This window comes from Artibeus jamaicensis, unplaced genomic scaffold, assembly GCF_021234435.1.
Source record: "Artibeus jamaicensis isolate MK-2021 breed Jamaican fruit bat unplaced genomic scaffold, CSHL_Jam_final scaffold_916, whole genome shotgun sequence".
Taxonomy (NCBI): Eukaryota; Metazoa; Chordata; class Mammalia; order Chiroptera; family Phyllostomidae; genus Artibeus; species Artibeus jamaicensis.
In genome coordinates, this window is record NW_026522059.1 from 2565804 (window position 1) to 2584007 (window position 18204).

General features: G+C 57.4%; 1 protein-coding gene across 1 annotated transcript in view; it reads left to right on the plus strand.

The window, feature by feature from the left end:
• Nucleotides 1-759: 759 nt before the first annotated feature.
• Nucleotides 760-18204, plus strand: part of COL22A1 (collagen type XXII alpha 1 chain) — a 166270-nt gene continuing 148825 nt past the window's right edge. Inside the window, exons 1-3 of the mRNA XM_037166749.2 lie at nt 760-1137; nt 13507-13661; nt 17059-17625. Coding sequence (XP_037022644.2) covers nt 13571-13661; nt 17059-17625 — 658 coding nt within the window. The 5' untranslated portion in view covers nt 760-1137; nt 13507-13570. The remainder of the gene's footprint in view (nt 1138-13506; nt 13662-17058; nt 17626-18204) is intronic.

Consider the following 18204-nt stretch of genomic DNA (forward strand, 5'->3'; position numbering starts at 1 on the left):
TGCTCCCCGGCACACAGCCGTGTAGAGGTGTCCCAGGGTTTAGGGGCCACCTGGGGAAGGGTGTGAGGGCGGGCGAGGTCACAGGAATGAAGCCACGTTCTCAGCTACTTCCAAGTCCCCCAGCCCAGGCCACTTTTAGGACCCAGGTCAGAAGGAAAATTGGAGGAGCCCCTTGGGCTGGCAGCGGTTCACCCTCTGTTCGCTGGGGGCCGGAGCCGCCCTTTAGGGAGGAAAGGGTCCTCCTCGCCACCCCTGCTCTCTCTGAGCCTTCCCAGGGCTCACTAAATCGGAGGGGCTCAACCCACTCTCCCCCGGGGGGAGCGGGAGCAGAGAGGCAGGTAGGGGCTGGGTCTGGAGTGGAACTCTCCGTGAGCAGGACAAGCCACGCTGCCCCTGCCCTCCTCCCCCTGCCCGCTAAGCTGTCCAGACTGGCCACAGTTGCTGCCTAGGACGGGGCTATTTCAGACCCGGTGGTAAAAGGCACCGAAATATCCTGGGAAGTCTATAATTGGGCAGAGTTGTCAGTCTGTGTCCTGGGCTTCCTAGGGACGCCTCTCGGCTGCCCGGAATCCAGCGCAGCCCCTGACACCAGGCTTCCTTCTGGGGACCTCCCCTGGCCCCTGCCTCTCTGCCCTGAGGGAACAGGTCTCCCTCGGGAATCCACCGCCCCTCCCGCCGGCCCGGCCCCACCCCCCACCTCCTCGGGGCCTGCCCACCGCTGGCTCCTCCCCCCAGGGCTCTGGGCTGGGCATCCCACCACTCCGGCCACTCTGCCCCTGGGGGGATCCAGCAGCTGCCTCTGCTGCCTTTCTCCCCGAGAAAGTGCCCCCCTTTCTCCATTTTCTGTTTCCCCCACACTTTCTATTTTATCGTCTAAGTTCTAAGCCTTAACTTCTTGCTGTATTTATTTAGTTGTTTGCTTTAAAACTAGTTCTGTCTCATGACCTCTGGCCTGGGGGAAACCCCCAGGCTTATTACAAGTCTGGTCTAGGGAGTGACTTTGCCAGACTTCGGGGCAGGGCCGGTGCGGCTGCTGGCAGGTGACCCCAGGAGGGGGCCCAGGGCTGCGTCTTCTCCAGGACTCACTGCTTCCAGAGGACCCGCCCGGACTGGAGCCCCAGCCGGCACCCCGGCCAGGTAAGGCTGGCTCTCTCTGCTGGGGCTGCAGGTGGTGGGTGGGGAGTCTCTGTGGGGAGTCTCGGGCCCCCACCCTCTCCGGGGACAGGCGGGCAGAGCCAGGGGTGCGTGGGGGGGGAGTGTACCCTTTGCAAACTGAACTATTCCCTTCTGGAGCCCGAGCTTGTCCGGGAGTGAGCCTGGCCCAAGCGGAGGGCTCTGTGATTTGCCCAGACCTCGGAGTCAAGTGGAACGAGGCCCTGAGAACCGCCTGTGTGATGCCCGCCTGCAGAGGGACCCGGGAGGCGGGCAGGGGTCCAGGGAGACTGCAGGGTGTCAGATGCCAGCTTCCTTCGGAGCTGCGGCTTTCACAGTGGCTGAGACTGCCCGGCCTCTTTCCGCTTTCCATTAAGAGATTTGGAGCAAGAGCCAGAAAAATGGGAGGGAGAGAAAGTGCCGGCAGGGGCGGGGGGAATCCTCTCTCTTCAGTTTTGCATTTATTGTCAAAAGGAACCCCACCATTTGGGTCTAAATTTAGATCTCTTCCTGTCCAGCACTGTATTCCCACTTTCATTTTCTCCAGCCGGGGACGGGTTCTGGTCCCTTCTTCTGCATATTGTCCTTGGTAGCAGTTCATGTTCATGTCCAGGTTAGAAAGCGTAGGTGGGGGAACGTGCCCTCACTTGTCCCTGCGGAGGCTGACAGACACAGAGATGACAGGGACATGCTGACTAGGCATCCCCTGGAGGAGGCGGCCCTCCGCTGTCCTGGAGCTCTCTGCCTGGGTCCCCTCCCCAGAACTTCACACCTGTCACCTTCCAGGACCTCGGGCCAGCACCTCTGTCTCTACACAGTTCGGTCCAGCGCCCAGTCCGTCCACCCCTCCTGACCATGTCCGCCTGGCAGAACCCTGCACAGCCAGAACCCTGCGCCGCCGGTGAGGGCCACGTCTCCGGGCCCCTTCTAGCGAGTTCACTGAGCTGTTCTGTTCAGAATCCCCGGGCTTGCGTGTGGCGAGAGGCTGGCCCACAGGTGTGCTGCCCGGCAGTGCAGGAGGGCAGGTGAAGGGTGGAGACTGCCATTTGTCTTGCTTTCCTGTCCTCTATCACTCTGTCCCGACACCCAGGGCTAGCAGTCTGTGTCCTGTGAGCCTCAGTTTCCTCCTCTGCCAAGGGGATTCGCTAGGCGGGACAAAGTGAGATGATTCTGGTACCTGGTCAGTGTGTGACTGGCCTTAGTCTGCTTCTGCTTCCCAGGCCTGGGGAGGGGGCGGCATGGATGTGTCTGGGGGATAAAGCACACCCCTCCCCCGCCATCCTCGATCTTCTTGTCACTCTGTGGCTCAGGGGCCTACTGTGTGACTTTGGGAAATTGTCACCTTGTTGCTGGGCCTTTGAGTAAGGCAAGAGGCTGGAGGAGACAAGGGTGTCCTTTAATGGGGGTCCAGGAATGACTCAGGGAACCCACAGGCCTTTGGAAATGTTTGGAGAAGAAATTAGCTCGTACCTGGTTTTTCCGGGGTGTCTTCAGAGTTTCAGCAGCTTCTCCAAAGTTCTTGCACACCCACAAGACGATCGAGCAGGAGGCCTGTCTGCTGGCCCAGCCGCAGGCAGGGGTTAAGCCTCATCGACGATTGACTTTGTTTTAGGGCTGCTGACGCAGAGGGTGCAGGGGGTTTCCTGGACAAATCTCAACCTCCGCTTCTCAGAAAACGAGCAGATGGGGGCTTTCCCTTGATTCCCGGTACGGCCGTCCGAGCAGCTGCCCGCTCTAGCCAGGCGTGTGCCCTCGGCCCTCCAGGGGCGTCCACGGGAACTGCAGGGTCTCCCCGGGACTGGGTGACCTGGGTTCTCTCCCTTCCTCTGGTTCCCCCTCAAGTCAGCTGCAGAGAGGGAAGCCGTGGCCCACGGGGAAGGGTCAGTGCCACCATAGCAGAGGTCCCCGGGCGGGGAGGAAGACGTGTGGCCACGGTGGCCTGGAGGGCTTCCATGACCAAGAGGCAGCTGCTCTGTCCTCCGGGCCCCAGAGGGTGGAAGCAGGAGAACTAGTGGAGGAAATGCCACTGGGCATGGGAGTCCAGTCCAGGGCCAGGGCTGGCCATCTCCCAGGGCTGGCGGAGGGCTGATCTGAACCCTGGCTGCTTGGGCCAGGGCAGCATGGAAGGCCTTCTCTCAGCTTGAGGTCCTGCCCTGGAAGTGCTTTGTCGGCGGGGTCTGGGTTCCGCTGGCCTTGCCTGCTCTCCTCCTCTGGCGCTGAGCAGTGGACGGCGCTCAGGAAGGCCAGCCCAGGCTGTGAGGTCACTGTGGCCGGGAGCGTGAATGGGGTGCCGTCCATATTGTTGCTGCAGAAACAAGGAAGGGAAAATCGGAGAGTGGACGGGTTACCTGAGGACAGGGACAGGGGACACAAGGAGGGAGGGTTCCAAGTCACACCTGGGGAACAGAGCCCATGTCGGCAAAGGCCTTTTCCCTCGAGCTGGGAAAGCATCCCTCAAAAGAAGGCGTCACTGTCGATGGCAGGCCCGCCAAGGACACCTGGAGCAGGAGGGAGGCGCGCGGGGACTGTTTCGGGGTGGGGTGGGTCCCTGGGGGTTTTTCGGCCAACCCCTGACTCAGGAGTGGGAGACATGCCAGGCTGCCCAACACGGTAACTACCAAGTGGAGGAAGCCCACGCTCTGGTGAGCTGGAAACTCGAGATGCCCCGCGGCGTGGATGCGGGGCCTCACCTCCCCCCAGCGCCAGTTGGCTCTGGGCTGTGTGCTGGGCCCTCCCCCACGCGCCATTCTCTGCTGTGAGCTGGCTGTGCTGCCCCCCACGCTGATCCCCCCACAGATGGGCAAATGGAGGCTTACGGACGTGCAGTCCAGCAGGGGTTCGAACCTACGTCTGAGGCAGAGGCCATGGCCTCCACCAAAATTCCCAACGTCCTTAGGTGTGTGCTGAAGGTAAATGAGTGGAATTCATACAGAAAGGCAGACATACCATTCAGAATCTGTTTTTCTTTCAAAAAACATTTCTCATTAGAATGTTTTAAGTGGTTCGAGTAACAAAAGCACACTGGTACACGTGACGACATGGCCGTCCCCCTGAGCCGTCCGCCCGCAACTCGGCAGCCTGGCAAACGCCCTTTCACAGCTTCGTACACACACACACACGCGCGCGCGCGCGCACACACACACACACACACACACACGCACATCAATCCCAGGCTGAGAACAACTGAGGGACCAGAAGGACACAGACTGAACCAGGTTTGTTCAGAACGGCGTCTGGGTCCTAGGAAGTGCTCTGTCAACTGCAAGGCCGATGTGTTGTAAGTGCTTTGCTCTGCCTGGTCGGACGTTGCCGTGAGTTCCCAGGGCAGGGCTGTGACGACCCCCACTTGTCTTCAGCAATGGACAGAGTGAGGCCCCCAGAGAAACCCCTCGCAGCAGCCCGACCCTCGTTCCTGAGCCGCTGCGGGCAGGTCAGCATGGCTTCTCCCGGCATCTGGACTTTGGACCTGCTGTGCCCCCAGCGCCCCGTGCTGCGGACGGTGCTACCCCGCCCCCGCCGTAATCCGCTATGGTTTGTCTGTCTGTGCCACAAGGCACTGAGTTCCTCAAGTTCACGGGCTTTGCCTTACTTTCGTGTAAACTGCTGGTGTCTGCCCAGTGCAGGCAGGACACCGTAGGAGCTGCACAAATCTTTGTGGGACAGCGTCAGTTCAGAACAGTGGTGACCAGTGCCGGACACACGGATGTGGAGGGCACGAGACTGGGCTTAAGTCCCAACTCAGTGAGTGACTGAAGTCTCAGGGTCGGGTACACCCTCCGGGTCTGCACCGTGCCCAGGGCAGGGACCCCCGTGGGGCGTGCCTGCCAGGCGCTGTCCCTCCCCACGACGGCTCCAGCCTGGGGAGGGCTCTGCCTGGTGACCAGGCGGCCCCGCTGAGCCGGGGGCCTGCCTCCGGGGCCTGGGCAGCGTGGGTCAGCGTGGGCTGGGGCCGGGGCCGGGGCCGGGTGTGGAGGTGGCCCTTCCGTTTCTAGCTGCGCGGGTTCCAGCCCCTCTCAGCACGTCTCTGTGCCGAGCCCTGCCACCTGGAGACCACGAGGAGCGTCGGCCAAGGGCCCTGGGGGCAGGTCTGGTGTCCCCCGCTCCTGGTAGGTCATTCTCTACGACTGTTCCAAGACCCCGCGGGCCCCGGCAGCCCCCTCAGCCACACCAGCCTGCCCCTACAGTGAGAAGGGAAGTGCCACGGCCCCCGGGTCGCTCCCTCCCTCGGGGACTCAGTAGCTGTCCTCCATGCATTGTGTGTAACCAGAGACTTCCACCCCCCCTGGCATTTTGGTTGGTCATTTCACAGCAGCTCTTCCTCCGGGGCTCGGTTGTGCACTGACTGACACACGCTGCTAGGTGCCGGGTGTGCTCAGGGAAAGGAGGGGAAGCACAGCCCTGTGCCCAGGTGCCTGCGGTGTGTCCCGGGTGAGTGATGGCTCTGGCGCCGTGTGCTACCGACCAGTCAGCATGCATCGAACTCATATGGGATTGCAGACCCTGGCACCGCGTGTTCATACCGGCCCCCCCACAGAATTCTGCAACACCTTGGAGGCATTCAGTGGTCACTGCAAGTACGAGGCTGTCTGACCTGTCCACAGACAAATGGCCGGACGAGGAGAGCTCTGCTCCACACCCCACGACGCTGCTCTCCCGTCCTCCGCCCCTCTCCTCTGCTTCGCCCCCTGCTCCGTGTCCGAGTTGCCTGCTCGGGCTGGGCCTTCACAGAAGGCCTCCTGGAGTCCTCGGGGGGAAGAGGAGGGTTCGCCACCCTGTCCTTAACGTATTTGTTCCTCCTTCGGACGGTCCCCTTCCCACGTGGTCCCAGAGGCAGAAACGGTTCCTCGTCTGGCCCCAGCTCCACGGCTCTGGTGCAGCCTGGGAAGGGCGGTGGGCGGCACGGCGTTGGCGGCACGAGTGTGCATTTGTGTGGAAGTATGGGGGGTGGGCGGTGAGTGTGAGAGGGCGGAGGTGCAGAAATGCATGGGCGGACCGGTGAGCGAGCAGACCGAACGATGAGAGAGAGGTGAGGGAGAGACGTTCCTCACTCAGGGACGATGAATGAGGACACAAGTGCGGGAATGGATGAGTGAACAAGCCAGGGAGCAAGCTCGTTAACCTCGCCAGGTGGTGGTTGGCCCGGATGGAGGTTCAGGTGGAGAGCAGGCGATTGCCTTGGGCCCCGTCGGAGATGAGCCAGGAGCCCCACCTGGTGGTGGCTCAGAGCCTGCCTGTCCCATTGTGCTGGGCGAGTTTGGGGACTGCCTCCTCGGGAAGGAAGCTCATCCCACAGAACCCTCCTCGCCGGACTCCCTACCCCCGGTGCACCCCGACCCCTGCATGCTCACGTCTGCAGAGCCATGGGGCTCGGGGAGCAACGGGGGTGATTTCTTGGAAGAAAAGAAACACCCTTGGTGACGAGGCCAACACAGTGGCCTCTGTGCTAATCCACAGGCTTGCTCTGTTCACAGGATGTAGGTGCAGCGAGATTGTTTAACGGTTTTTTGTGTTGGACAAATGAAGGAGAATGCCCTCTTACCACGAAGTTAATATATTACTGGCATTAAGCAGAGTTCAGATACCCGACATGTCAGTTCAGTTCTCTCCGTTGCTCTGACGGGCTCTGCGCCCCTCACCCTGGGAGTCTAAAGAAGACAGGGACCCACACCCTGCCCGGGAAGCCAGGGAGGGCTTCCCAGAGGGAAGGGGCACAGGCTGGGTTCTGAAGGGTGAGAAGGAGCGTGCGTGCCTGGCAAGGCCAAGCCACCGTCCCGGAAGTGGGAGCGCAGACAAAGTGTCAGAGCCAGGGAAAGAAAACGCTGGGGGGGCTCTGGGGGGGAGGGACGTGGTCTGGGCTGGAGAAGGAGGTCCCAAGGCCGGGCTGTGTTATACGCGAGTGGGGGAGGACGGCCGGGGTGGAAGGCGTGCCGAGAAGCATTCTCTGCTAATAACAGCTTCCTCTAATCCAGTGTGTGTAGCGTTTCTTATTTTTTATGACCGCCACTGCCGGGCAACAGGGCTCTGTGCTGGGGACTGTCGTCCCTCCGGGACCGCGAGGCAGCTACAGTTTGGAGAGGGAGGCTGGCGCAGACTGCAGCCGGGCGTGGAGCAGACAAGACCCGGAGTGCATTCCGTGTGGAGCCCGGGGCGGGGGGCCATGGCCCGGAGACGGGAGACGCTACCCCCTGTCTCACAGTTGTGCGGGTGGGACACTGTCTGTGGGTGCCTCTTACGCTCCCCCAGGAAAGGGGGGCCCTGCCAGGACAGTACCTCCAGAGCCGGTGTGGGTGCTGCAGCGCTATTTATGTGCATGGCTTCATCAGACCAGACGCTGCTCAAAATAAGTGAAGCAGAAATGTCTCCGTGTCCTCAGGACCCTGAAATCTGAGACAGTCTCTTGTGAACCGAACAGAGAGCAGGGTAGTCGGGAGGGAGAAAGAAGATGGGGAAGGACTCAGAACGGGCTGTGGCCGCTCTCAGGTGTGTGACTGGACCCGAAACACCAGGAGGAGCCTGCGGGTGGGGCTGGCTGAGGGGACGCGGCCGGGAAGGATGCTGCAGGGGTGCCTGCCTGGGCTGGGAGGTCAGTCCACGCAGGGGAGCTTGAACAGGGCCGTGCTGGCAAAGCCTGTGAAACAGAGCTGTCAGTCACGGGTGGGGTGGGAAGACCAGACTCGGAGGGAGGAAAGGGTTTCAGGGGGCCAAACACACCCCGGGGCTGGGGGCGGGGAGCCCCGGGGGCGAGGCGGCCCCACCTGCTATGGTTGGCTGGGGGGGAACCGTGGCTCACACCCGCCAAAGTTTAAAAATGGCATGGTTATCCGTTCTCACCAGAGGAAATGTGTTACGAAATTGTTGCAAATGAAGTGGATCTTGGCATGCACAGCTAAAAATATAGGGAAAATACAGCAGGAGTCAGGCAGTCAAAAGAGATTTTTTCCTGGATTTTTTGATGTTTGTGGTCTCTGTCAGCTTTTTAAATTTTGCAATTTGTTGTCATTGCTTTTTTATCCTAAGGAAATATTTACTTTGGTTCTTAAAACAAGCAAACAAACCAAACCAACCAACCAAACAAACCAAAACAGGGTGGGAAATGTTTGCCTCATGCCGCACAAAAGTTCAGGCGCCTCTGGCCTTTGGGAATCTCAATGTCACACCAGGTGGCCTTTGGCATCTCCAAAGCAAGCTCCCCTCCACGGCTCCTAACAGCTCCAGCTCTCTTGGTTAGCACTGACCCAGTGACCAAACGGAGCTCCCGTCTGTGGCGCAGGCAATTCACTCATGTCGTCACATTGCGGCATCCTGGGACTGCAGGCTGCCCCTGCCCTGCGCTGCCCTGCGCGGCCCATGTCCCCTTCTCCCCCCCTTTGTCACACGGACACACACCTGCAGTCGGGTGACAGAGCTGAGGCTGGAGAGGCGGCGGGTACAAGCCAGCCCATGAAGGTCCCTGAGAGGCAGGGCTCCGAGCTGCACCTGGAGGCAGTGAGGGGTCACTGCAGGGTCCCCGTGTGAGCCCCAAGGTCCTGTTCGTGTGCAAGGAGCCTCAGTGGATCCTTGTGAGGGTGTGGGGACGGCGGGGTAAAATTGTCCTCCCAAGCCACCACCTGTCACATGACCCCGGTGTGTCCGAATCAGTGATTACTCTTGGAAATCAGATTGTTCTTTGTGTCCTTTCTTGGTTTTTGTCTTCTCTCCCTGGAATGTCAGCTGGAGGCAGGATGCTGCTGTGCCCAGTGATTAAAATGATGCCCAGCACCTCGTCCGGGGCTTGAGAAGTGTTTGCTTAATTAGTTAATCAATGACTCCAATGGTGCAGAATCCTGAAGAAGCTGGTCACGGCTGCACGATGAGCTGTGCCTTCCAAGTGCTGGGGGTCTCAGTGTGGGAGTCTTCAGGAATGGGCCAGCATGGCTCGGGCTTCACTCACAGCGTCAGCAGCTGTGGGACACAGCTGGCATCTGGCCTCTTCTAGGGGAAAAATAAGCGACCGGCAATATTTTTGAATTCCACAGCATAAAAAAGGAGGGCAGGAAATCACATTTCTCACCCAATTTCCACCTCCTTCAATTAAATTAATCCTGCGTGTTGGTAGCATAGGGCTTCAGCTGATTCCGGGGAAACCCTGGGTGTCTGAATGGAGAGGACACAGGACAGGGCCGGTTTTCTTGCTCGTTTTTGCAGGACCAAAGACTCCTGGGGCCTCAGCTTTGTTCTACGCTTCCTGTGTAAGTGCACCCTGGAGCCCCGTCTCCTGTCCCCTCTGCACTTCCCCAGTATCTCTTCTGAGCTCTAGACTCCAGTGCCTACCTTCCAAGTGCCTCAAACACGCTGTGTTCCTCCCAAACTTGTCCTGTCCGACCTCCTCCCTGACCGGCTCCCAGATGCTCAAACTGTCCCTCTGGGCTTCCCTAGAGCTTTCTCCACCCTCTGTCCCTCTGCTCTCTGCCAGTCACCTGGTGTCTCGGGACCTGCAGCTGCAGCTGGACCCCTCGGCCTGCTGGGAAAGGTCATCAGCATCTCTCTTTGGATGTTGCACTGATGTCCTCCTCGGCCCCCCTGGTGGATTCACCCTCCTCAGGAGGGTGTCCTAAATCACAGCAGAAGATGCATGAGAACAGCCACTGGTACCAGGACCAAAGTCTGACCCTTGTCTCTGGGTCGACACACACGCCCCCAGACCACTCTTTTAACTCTCTTTCCTCAGACTTGAATGGCTCCCTCTCCACAAACTCCCACCACCTGCTCCACACCACCGTCACCACCCCGTCCTCCCTTCCACCAGAGCACTGTGCCTCCTGCTCCGGAACGACACTGGAAGGGAGGCTGGCTGTTCCCGGTGCCTTCCCACCCGCTCCCCACCCCCTTTCCAGGTTTAGCTCAATTCAGGCATCACCTCCTCCAGGAAGCCTTCCCTGACCCCCTAGGCTTGCAGTAGGTGCTTGCCCTCCCCCCCCAGTGCACTGACAACAAAGAAAAGCCGGCACGTGCCTGCTTGTCTGTCTCCACCACTAGGCTGTGAGCCCCCTGGACAGTGCCCGGCACTCAGGGTTTAACACGAATTTAGGGCGTGACTGAACCGGAGACGGAAATGACGACGCTCCCAGGCCCCTGTGCAGCTGACCTCCCTCTGCAGGTCACGCTGACAGGTCCCCCTTCACACCTATCACGGCAGTAATGGTCAGCACTTTACAAAGAATCAGCACGCCCGTTGACTTATGCAAGCTCCTCTACGGGGCCGAGTAGCAGGGGACATTGTTCCCGTTTTACCGGTGAGGAAACGACTGGACAGTGACAGCAGCAGCAGCTTGCCCTGCGCACGCTCCGTGGCCAGACGAGGCTCTCAGCCTTTTACATGCGGGGGCTCGGCCAGCTCTCCCAATGGCCTGGGACGCAGGTGCTGTTACCCTCACTGTGCATGTGCCCGGGCAGAGGGCCAGAGAGGTTGAGTGACTGCCCCTGGTTCGCACAGCTCGTAAGAGGCAGGACTGAAATGTGAACACAGGGATTCCTATGGACAAGCTTCATCAAGACGTCAGCCGTCCTGGGAGGAATCAGCGCCTAGGATAGCGCCTGGGGTACAGAGGGTACCAGGCACGTATTTGGTGACTGAGGTCACACGGAGAGGAGTGTGGAGTCCAGGCCTCTGACCTCCAGCTGTTCCCGGGCAGTCTGGCTCTCAGGCAGCTCTGCGCAGACCGGAGCCACCCCGTTCCCTTCTCCTATCCCTGACCGGCAACTGGGGTTTGCCGCACACACGGCTCAGCAGACACGCAGCAGAGGCCCGACACTGGGCCTGCGGGAGGAGGAGCTGGCTCAGTGGTCTGGACCCAGCCACCCTATGCTTTAAGGCTCAGCCAGATTCCTGCCCCGAGTGTCTCCTGTCACCCCAGCAACACATCAGTGGCGCCTCGTTTGCCCCAGCCCTCGCCCCTGGTGGGCAGCGGCAGGCCGTCCGAGTCACACTGAGCTCACCCTCTGCCCAGGCTGCCCGAGCAGTGAGTGTGCTAAATCTCATTTTCTCCCTCTAAATTGCTGCCTGCTCAGTGTCTTTCCTCCCCCACCTCTGGGTCCCTGAATAGGGAATGCTGGTTACTATGGTGACGGCTGGCTTGTGGAAGAAACTCAGCTTAGTAAATTAATTGCTGGACTTTGGAGACTAATGGCAGAGCTCGGCCTCCCAAGGATGGGGTGCGGCCTACGTCATGCCAGCTGGGCAGCCAAGCCCCGGAAAGAGCTCAGGGCTGGTGAGAGAGAGAGGACATCGGGGTGCCCACTGTGGTGTGGGGGGGCTGCCGCCCGGGACGGGCGGGGCTGGGGGCAGAGATCTTCCTCATTTTATGGAGAGGACATGCTCACTGTCCCCACACCAGGCCATACTCAGGGCACATTCACTGTGATCATTTTTTTACCCCTGGGCTGAAGGCCATTCTCTTCTTTACGGTCTTTTCCAGAATAGAGGAGCACCGGGAACATTTCAGCCCTCAGTCTATGATCCCAAAGCTAAAGAAAGACATTCCAAGACAAATAAAATGACAAACCAAAATCTCTCATGAACATGGATGCAAAAATCCTCAAAGAATAGGAACAAAGCAAATATTATAATACAGAAAAAGAATGACAAACCATGACTAAGGGATTGTTGCCAGAGCAATTAGATAAGAAAAAGAAGTTAAGGCATCTAACTTGGGAAGGAGGAAGTAAAATGATCTCTACATGTGACATAAAGGATTGTCGCCAGATCCTATATGTAGAAAGCCCCAAAGAACTTACAAAAAGCTATTATAATAAATAGAATCAGCAAAATTCCATGATACCAAATCAATACTTAAAAATCTGTAGCATTTCTGTTACCTGGCAGCAAATAATCCAATGAGGGAAATTAAAAACATAAGACTATTTACAATAGCATCAAAAGCTAGCATAAAATACACAGGCATACATTTAATTAACAAGGCACAACACTTATACACTGGAAACTATGAATCATCAAGAGAAACTAAAGAAGCCCTGAATAAACCAAAAGGCAGCTCCTGTTACCGCTTGATGGTTTCAGAGTTTCAGTCTGGGGTGATCAAAAAGTCCTGGACATAGACAGTGGTGTTGGTTGTACAACATGCCACCGAATCGCACACTTAAAATGGTTACAATGGCGAAATTCATGTGATGCGTTTGTCGTCACACACAGAAAGTGTTCACACCCCAGTCTCTGATAATGTTTTATGTCACATGGCAAGGCAGGATTAAGGCTGCTACCAACCTGGACATTAAACTGTGGCCATTAACCTGGAGTACCCGGGTGGGCTCACGTAACTACAAGGGTCCCTGCAAGTCAGAGAGATGGCAATCTGAGAAGGGCGTGATCGGCCATCGCTGCCTTTGCAGATAGAGGTAGGGGCCGTGAACTAAGGAATGCCTCCCTAACTTGGCAAGGCTGGTGCTAGTTCAGGAAGCCAGACCTTCCTCTGAAATGATTGCGTGACCCCTCCCCCGGCACACACTTGGTGTTCCCATAAGCCCTTGCGCTTCCCTCTACCTGCGCTCGCTCATTTTACCTGACTTTACTGTGGCCCAGAGTCTCAGCTGTCCCCCAGTGCCCAAGAGTGCCCTCGAGGGGGGACTGGGTGTCAGTCATTGGCCTGCCCTCAGCTCCTGGCACAGGGCTACTGGTTAGTGTCTGTTAAGTGACTAAATCAATTGCGAAATCTATAAACTGCTTTTTCTTTCCTGGATCTTGTATTGATAACGGTAAGTACTTTTGGAAATGGACACGGAAGTAAAATAAATACAGAGGGAGGAAGGTGCACTCAGCTGATGAACCTCATGAGGCAAAGAAAGGCACAGGAAGCAAGAACCAAACTTTCTCCTACAGCGCTGGCAACGCGTGAAGGAACGATCAAACTCGCTGCTGCCAGTGTGGTGCCGTGGGGGCACCCCACACCCCCACATGGCTGGAGGGGCAGAAACCAGCGCCGCTGCTGGTGAAGCAGTTTGAGGATCTCATCAGGATCCTTTCAAAACTCACATGACATCCTAAGCGTTTTCCACAAACCTGCCCTGAGATGACAACTCCATATACGTGAAGACAGGTGCAAAGCTGTCCTCTTGTGACATATCAAACTAATAAAATGACCTGTTAAATGCCTGAAACATCACAAATAGAAAATACGGTGGAGACAACGGTGTTGGTGCCACAGGCGTAGCCTTGGGTGGTCGGCCACAAAGGGGCCAGGCAGCTCTGGGCACATGTTCGCTGGTGGATGGGTGGGGGACTGATGGAGTCAGGGGAGGGTCACGCTGTTGGCTGTGAGGAGTGTCAGGACCTCCTCTAAAAGCGTGTCTTTCTTCACACAGGAAATGCTCCCATAGAGCCTAACGGTGTCTCCTGCCGGCCGACAAACGCCCAAGCACAAGAGCCATGGCTGGTCAGCGAGGGCGCGCGGCTTCCTGCCTCCTGTGGATGCTGCTGCTGTGGGGCGGGCCCCGCGGCTGTCGGGCCCAGAGGGCAGGTGGGGCTGCCAGTCCGTGTCTGGGTGGACGGGGCGCACGTCTGCGCGTGTGGGAGTGTGCAGCACACAGGTGTGCCTGTGCGTGGGCCGGTGACTGTGTGTGTCGGTTGCCCAGCCAGGTCATGTGTCTGTGTGTGTGAGTGCGTGTCTGAGAAAAGTGAGCTGTCCGATTCCGTCCTGAGTGAATTCCAGAATGTCCCTCTCAAGTGCCTGTCGGGTTTGGGGGCAGTGGGCAGGGGTTAGGGCACTGTCGTGTTGTCGTATCCCATTGTCAGGTCCTGTAAAGGCTTTGGGGCCATTCCAGGGGAAATGGACACACAGGGTCTGGCCAGAAGAGGTGGCCAGGTCAGGTGCACAGGTGATACAGGAAGCAGGAAAATTCACTGGAGAAGAGGAAGCCTGGGGTGGGCGGGGAGCCCTGACTTGACCATGTGTCTCTGCTCACCTGTCCAAGGGCCTCCTGGAGGAAGGCACCATCGGTGTGGAGACACGCAGGACCAGTGGAAGCACTGGGCACCTGTCGCTGGATAGTTGGATTAAAGCGTCGCTTTTTGTAGAGTGCCACCTGCAGGTGAAGCTCAACCCAATTTACAGCTCCACTGCACTAAAGCTCCGCCCCATGTAAAGCTCCGCCCCACATAAAGCTCCGCCCCAAATAAAAAGTTCCACCCCATAAATCCTGCCCTATGGAAAGCTCTACCCCCACATAAAGCCCTGTCTCACGCAAAGCTCCAAGCCCATTTGGCAGATGAGGAACCCAGGTGAGGAGAGGCCAAAGCCCCATGAAGGTAAGGAGGCTGGGGGCTCACATTCTGAGCTAGACCCCTGCTGTCTTCTCTGAGCCTGCAGGATGGCAAAAAAGAAAGCAAAAACAAAGCCCCAAAGGCTTGTGTTTCTGTGTTGTTACAAAGTCTGCTGAGTATTTTCCTTTGCCGGAGACTCTAAAGCGTGGCTTGCTGGACGCCCGTGGACATCCGGTTTTGGGGGAGTCCTGTGGATTTGTGTCCACCGAGACAAGCTGCACCGCACAGTTGACACACGGGATTGCACATTTCAGCCGTGGGAAGGTCGAGGACTGGCTTTTCCAAGCCCTCATTTCGTAGGGGAGAAAACAAGGCTCCAGAAAAACGTCATCTGATGGGGTCACTTGGCCTTTACCTGTGGCCCAGCAGAGGCCAGGAACCAGGGCACCCGCCTCAGAGTCGGGGTCCTTCCTCAGGCCTCACTTGTAGTAGCTCTCCTGTGCCTACAACACAGTCTGCTGCCCAGGCGCCAGGAGGAGATGCATGCGGAGCTCCCAAGGGCCCCTTGGTGAGGCCTCTGGAACCAATGAACTTTCTGCAGCATTGAAAGTAATTTGTTCAAGGATCACAGCCCACAGGCCGGGCCCTGCCTGGCCCACAGTGGCGAGTATGGTGAACAGGCTGGGACATGATTGTCTCGTAGACAAAAGGATGGCCTTTTGTGTGGAGGAGAAAGACTCCCCAGGAATTATCTCTGAGCCCACATGTTTGGCAAACACGCTCTAGAAGCTCTAATTCTGTTGGGGATCAATCCCAGGCTTCCCGGGATTAACCCCCGCTCCCCACAGGCGGGTTGCAACTTGGATTGTAGAACAAGAGGGAAGGGTAGAGGTGGAATGGCCCAGAGCGGCACCGATTCAGGCTGGGACAGGGACGTATCTGTGTGTGTGTGTGTGTGTGTGTGTGTGTGAGTGTGTGTGTAGCTTTATTGTTAGTCTGCTTTCTGAACTTAATCCATGTTTATAAATAGAAAATCAGCCATACAAAATAACAAAATTCACTCGTGGTTCTGCTTGCCAGAGGTAAGCAGCGTGTCTTTTTGCAGGGTCACTCAGGCGTGCATGCACACTCCCACACGGACACACATGCATTTCACCCCGACAATACACTGGGAACCTGTATCTGACAAGGGTTCCCTGACAGCCAACCCGGTCGGGCCCACCTGGCACTCCAAGTGTGAATGCAGGGGCTCGTTGCCTGAGCGGTGCCGCACGGCGGGTATAGCTCGTCTCAGGCTGTTGCGTGGCAATGCTGCCCTGAACTCCCTTATATCTCATTTCCTCCCCTTCTATTTATCGGGTTATTTTCTTGGGGTTAATCACGAGATTTGAAATTGGTGGATCAAAAGATTCATAAGGCTTTTAAGACCCCTCGAAGCAGTGTGACAAACCTCACAGCCACTCGCCCAGGACATAAATGTGTCCCCTTCACCTTCCAACTGCTGCCTTGGTCTCTGAGACTTTGGCCAACCTGATAGCTGGGCAAATTGTTTTGTGTGTGTGTGTGTGTGTGTGTGTGTGTGTGTGTTGGTTTTTATTTCGTGTTTACCGGCCAAATATTGGTGCCCCGTATTCCCAGAGGCCCGGTCAGCTGCTGCTCTTGGCGTGGCCAAGACCCCGATTCTGGAAGAGTTGAGCTGGGGGCTTCTTGGTCGTGCCCTTGGGTGTTCTCGCAGCACTTCAGCATTTAGAAAACACTGCTGCTCATCACGTAATTATAAAATGAGGATGAGCAAAGTCAGCCCTCGCTGCTCTGAGGGCCGGAGATAAATCGTTTAATGCTGTTTTTTGTTTAATCAAAGGCATTGTATAGGTCATACGAAATTTGCATTTGTATAGTTATTATAAAAGCTAAGCATATTTTATAAAGCATTATAGAATTTTCCAAATTTGCATTTAAAATATATGAATGCAATATAGTTCATGTGATTTCTAATAGTGAAGTACAGTAAACTGTTTTAATATCCAACAAGAGAGCGCTGGCTAAATAAATTATGTTTATCCTTGCAGTGGACTCTCTGTAGCCATGGAAACCGGCATTATCACACTGAAAACGGGTTCCCAGCACATTGCAGGGAAACAGCTTATCCATCAGCGTGTCTGGTACAATCCCACTCCCATCAATAACTACGTGGAAATAAATGGAAAATGATCAAGTCTATGCACTGTGGTTAACAATGGTTATCTCTGTATAGATGGGAATATGAGCACTTCAAATATTTTTGATTGCCTTTCCTGACTTCTCTGAAATGGACGTGCATTTTTTTCTTTTTGTGACAGGTTTAAAAAATTATGAACTCACTTGTAACCACATAGTCAAACAAACTGACACAGTGTTGGCCCATGAATGTTAATCACTTTCATGTAAGATTGTATATTGTCAGCTGAACCTCTCCACAACCGTGGGGACACTCATCATCATGTGACAGGAAAGTCAGGTGTGAGCTCCAAGGCAGCTGGACAAGGCCGCCTGCCAGGGGGAGCCAGGGTGGGTGGGTGTCGGAGGCAGGTGGGGTGAGCCAGTGGCCACACCTCTGGGGCCCCCTCTTTCCACAGCCCCCTGACCCCAGCTCGCCCTTTCTCTCGCCCTTGCAGGCTGCAAAACTGTCCATTACGATCTCGTGTTCCTGCTGGACACATCCTCCAGTGTGGGCAAGGAGGACTTCGAGAAGGTCCAGCAGTGGATGGCCAACCTGGTGGACACCTTCGAGGTGGGCCCTGAACACACCCGTGTGGGGGTCGTGCACTACAGTGACCAGCCCACCACGGCCTTCGAGCTGGGCCACTTCGACTCCGGGGAGGCCGTCAAGGCGGCCGCACAGTCCCTGGCCTACCAAGGCGGCCACACCAACACGGGGGACGCTCTGCGCTACATCACCCGCCACAGCTTCTCCCCGCTGGCCGGCGGCCGCCCAGGGAACCGCGCCTTCAAGCAGGTAGCCATCCTGCTGACTGATGGCCGCAGCCAGGACCTGGTGCTGGAGGCGGCGGCCGCGGCCCACCGGGCGGGTATCCGCATCTTCGCGGTGGGCGTCGGGGAGGCGCTGAGGGAAGAGCTGGAGGAGATCGCCTCGGAGCCCAAGTCAGCCCACGTCTTCCACGTGTCCGACTTTGACGCCATCGACAAGATCCGGGGCAAGCTGCGGCGCCGCCTCTGCGAAAGTGAGTCTGCTCACGGTGGGCTGGGGGTGGGGGCGGGCACGACGGGACAGGGGCCTGTGTGGGGCCAGCGGTCCAGGGCTGGGCTTCTTGAGCGGGGCTGGGCCGCGGAGCCAGGGCCAGCCAGGCCTCTGCACGTGACTGGGGGTGACGGTAGTGGCCCGAGGCCACGATTTCCCAGACTCTGTAATGTAAGAAACCCAGTTGCGCCTACACACAGCACGTGCCTGTCACCAGAGTCGTGTCCTGTCCCCTCACTGTCAGGGCTGCAGCAGCAGCAAGGCAGTTAGGGAGGGCTGGGGTCCAGCCCCACCCACCCGTGGAGATGTTGCCGCCAGAGCTCTGTACCCAGTGGGTGAAGGCAGGGCCCCCTTTGCTGATGAGCAGGCCTGTAAAAACTTGGGCGCAGACAGGCTTGGGGACTGACCCAGAGACCCTGAGTCAGCCCCTGGACCTTGTCAAGGGTGCTGCTGTCCCAGAGGCGACGGCTGCTGACCCACAGCCTCCGAGGTAACCCGGGTCTTCCAGCTGTCTGTCTGCAAAGGAACTGTGGCTGGGGGTGGGGCAGAGGGAGAGCCCGTG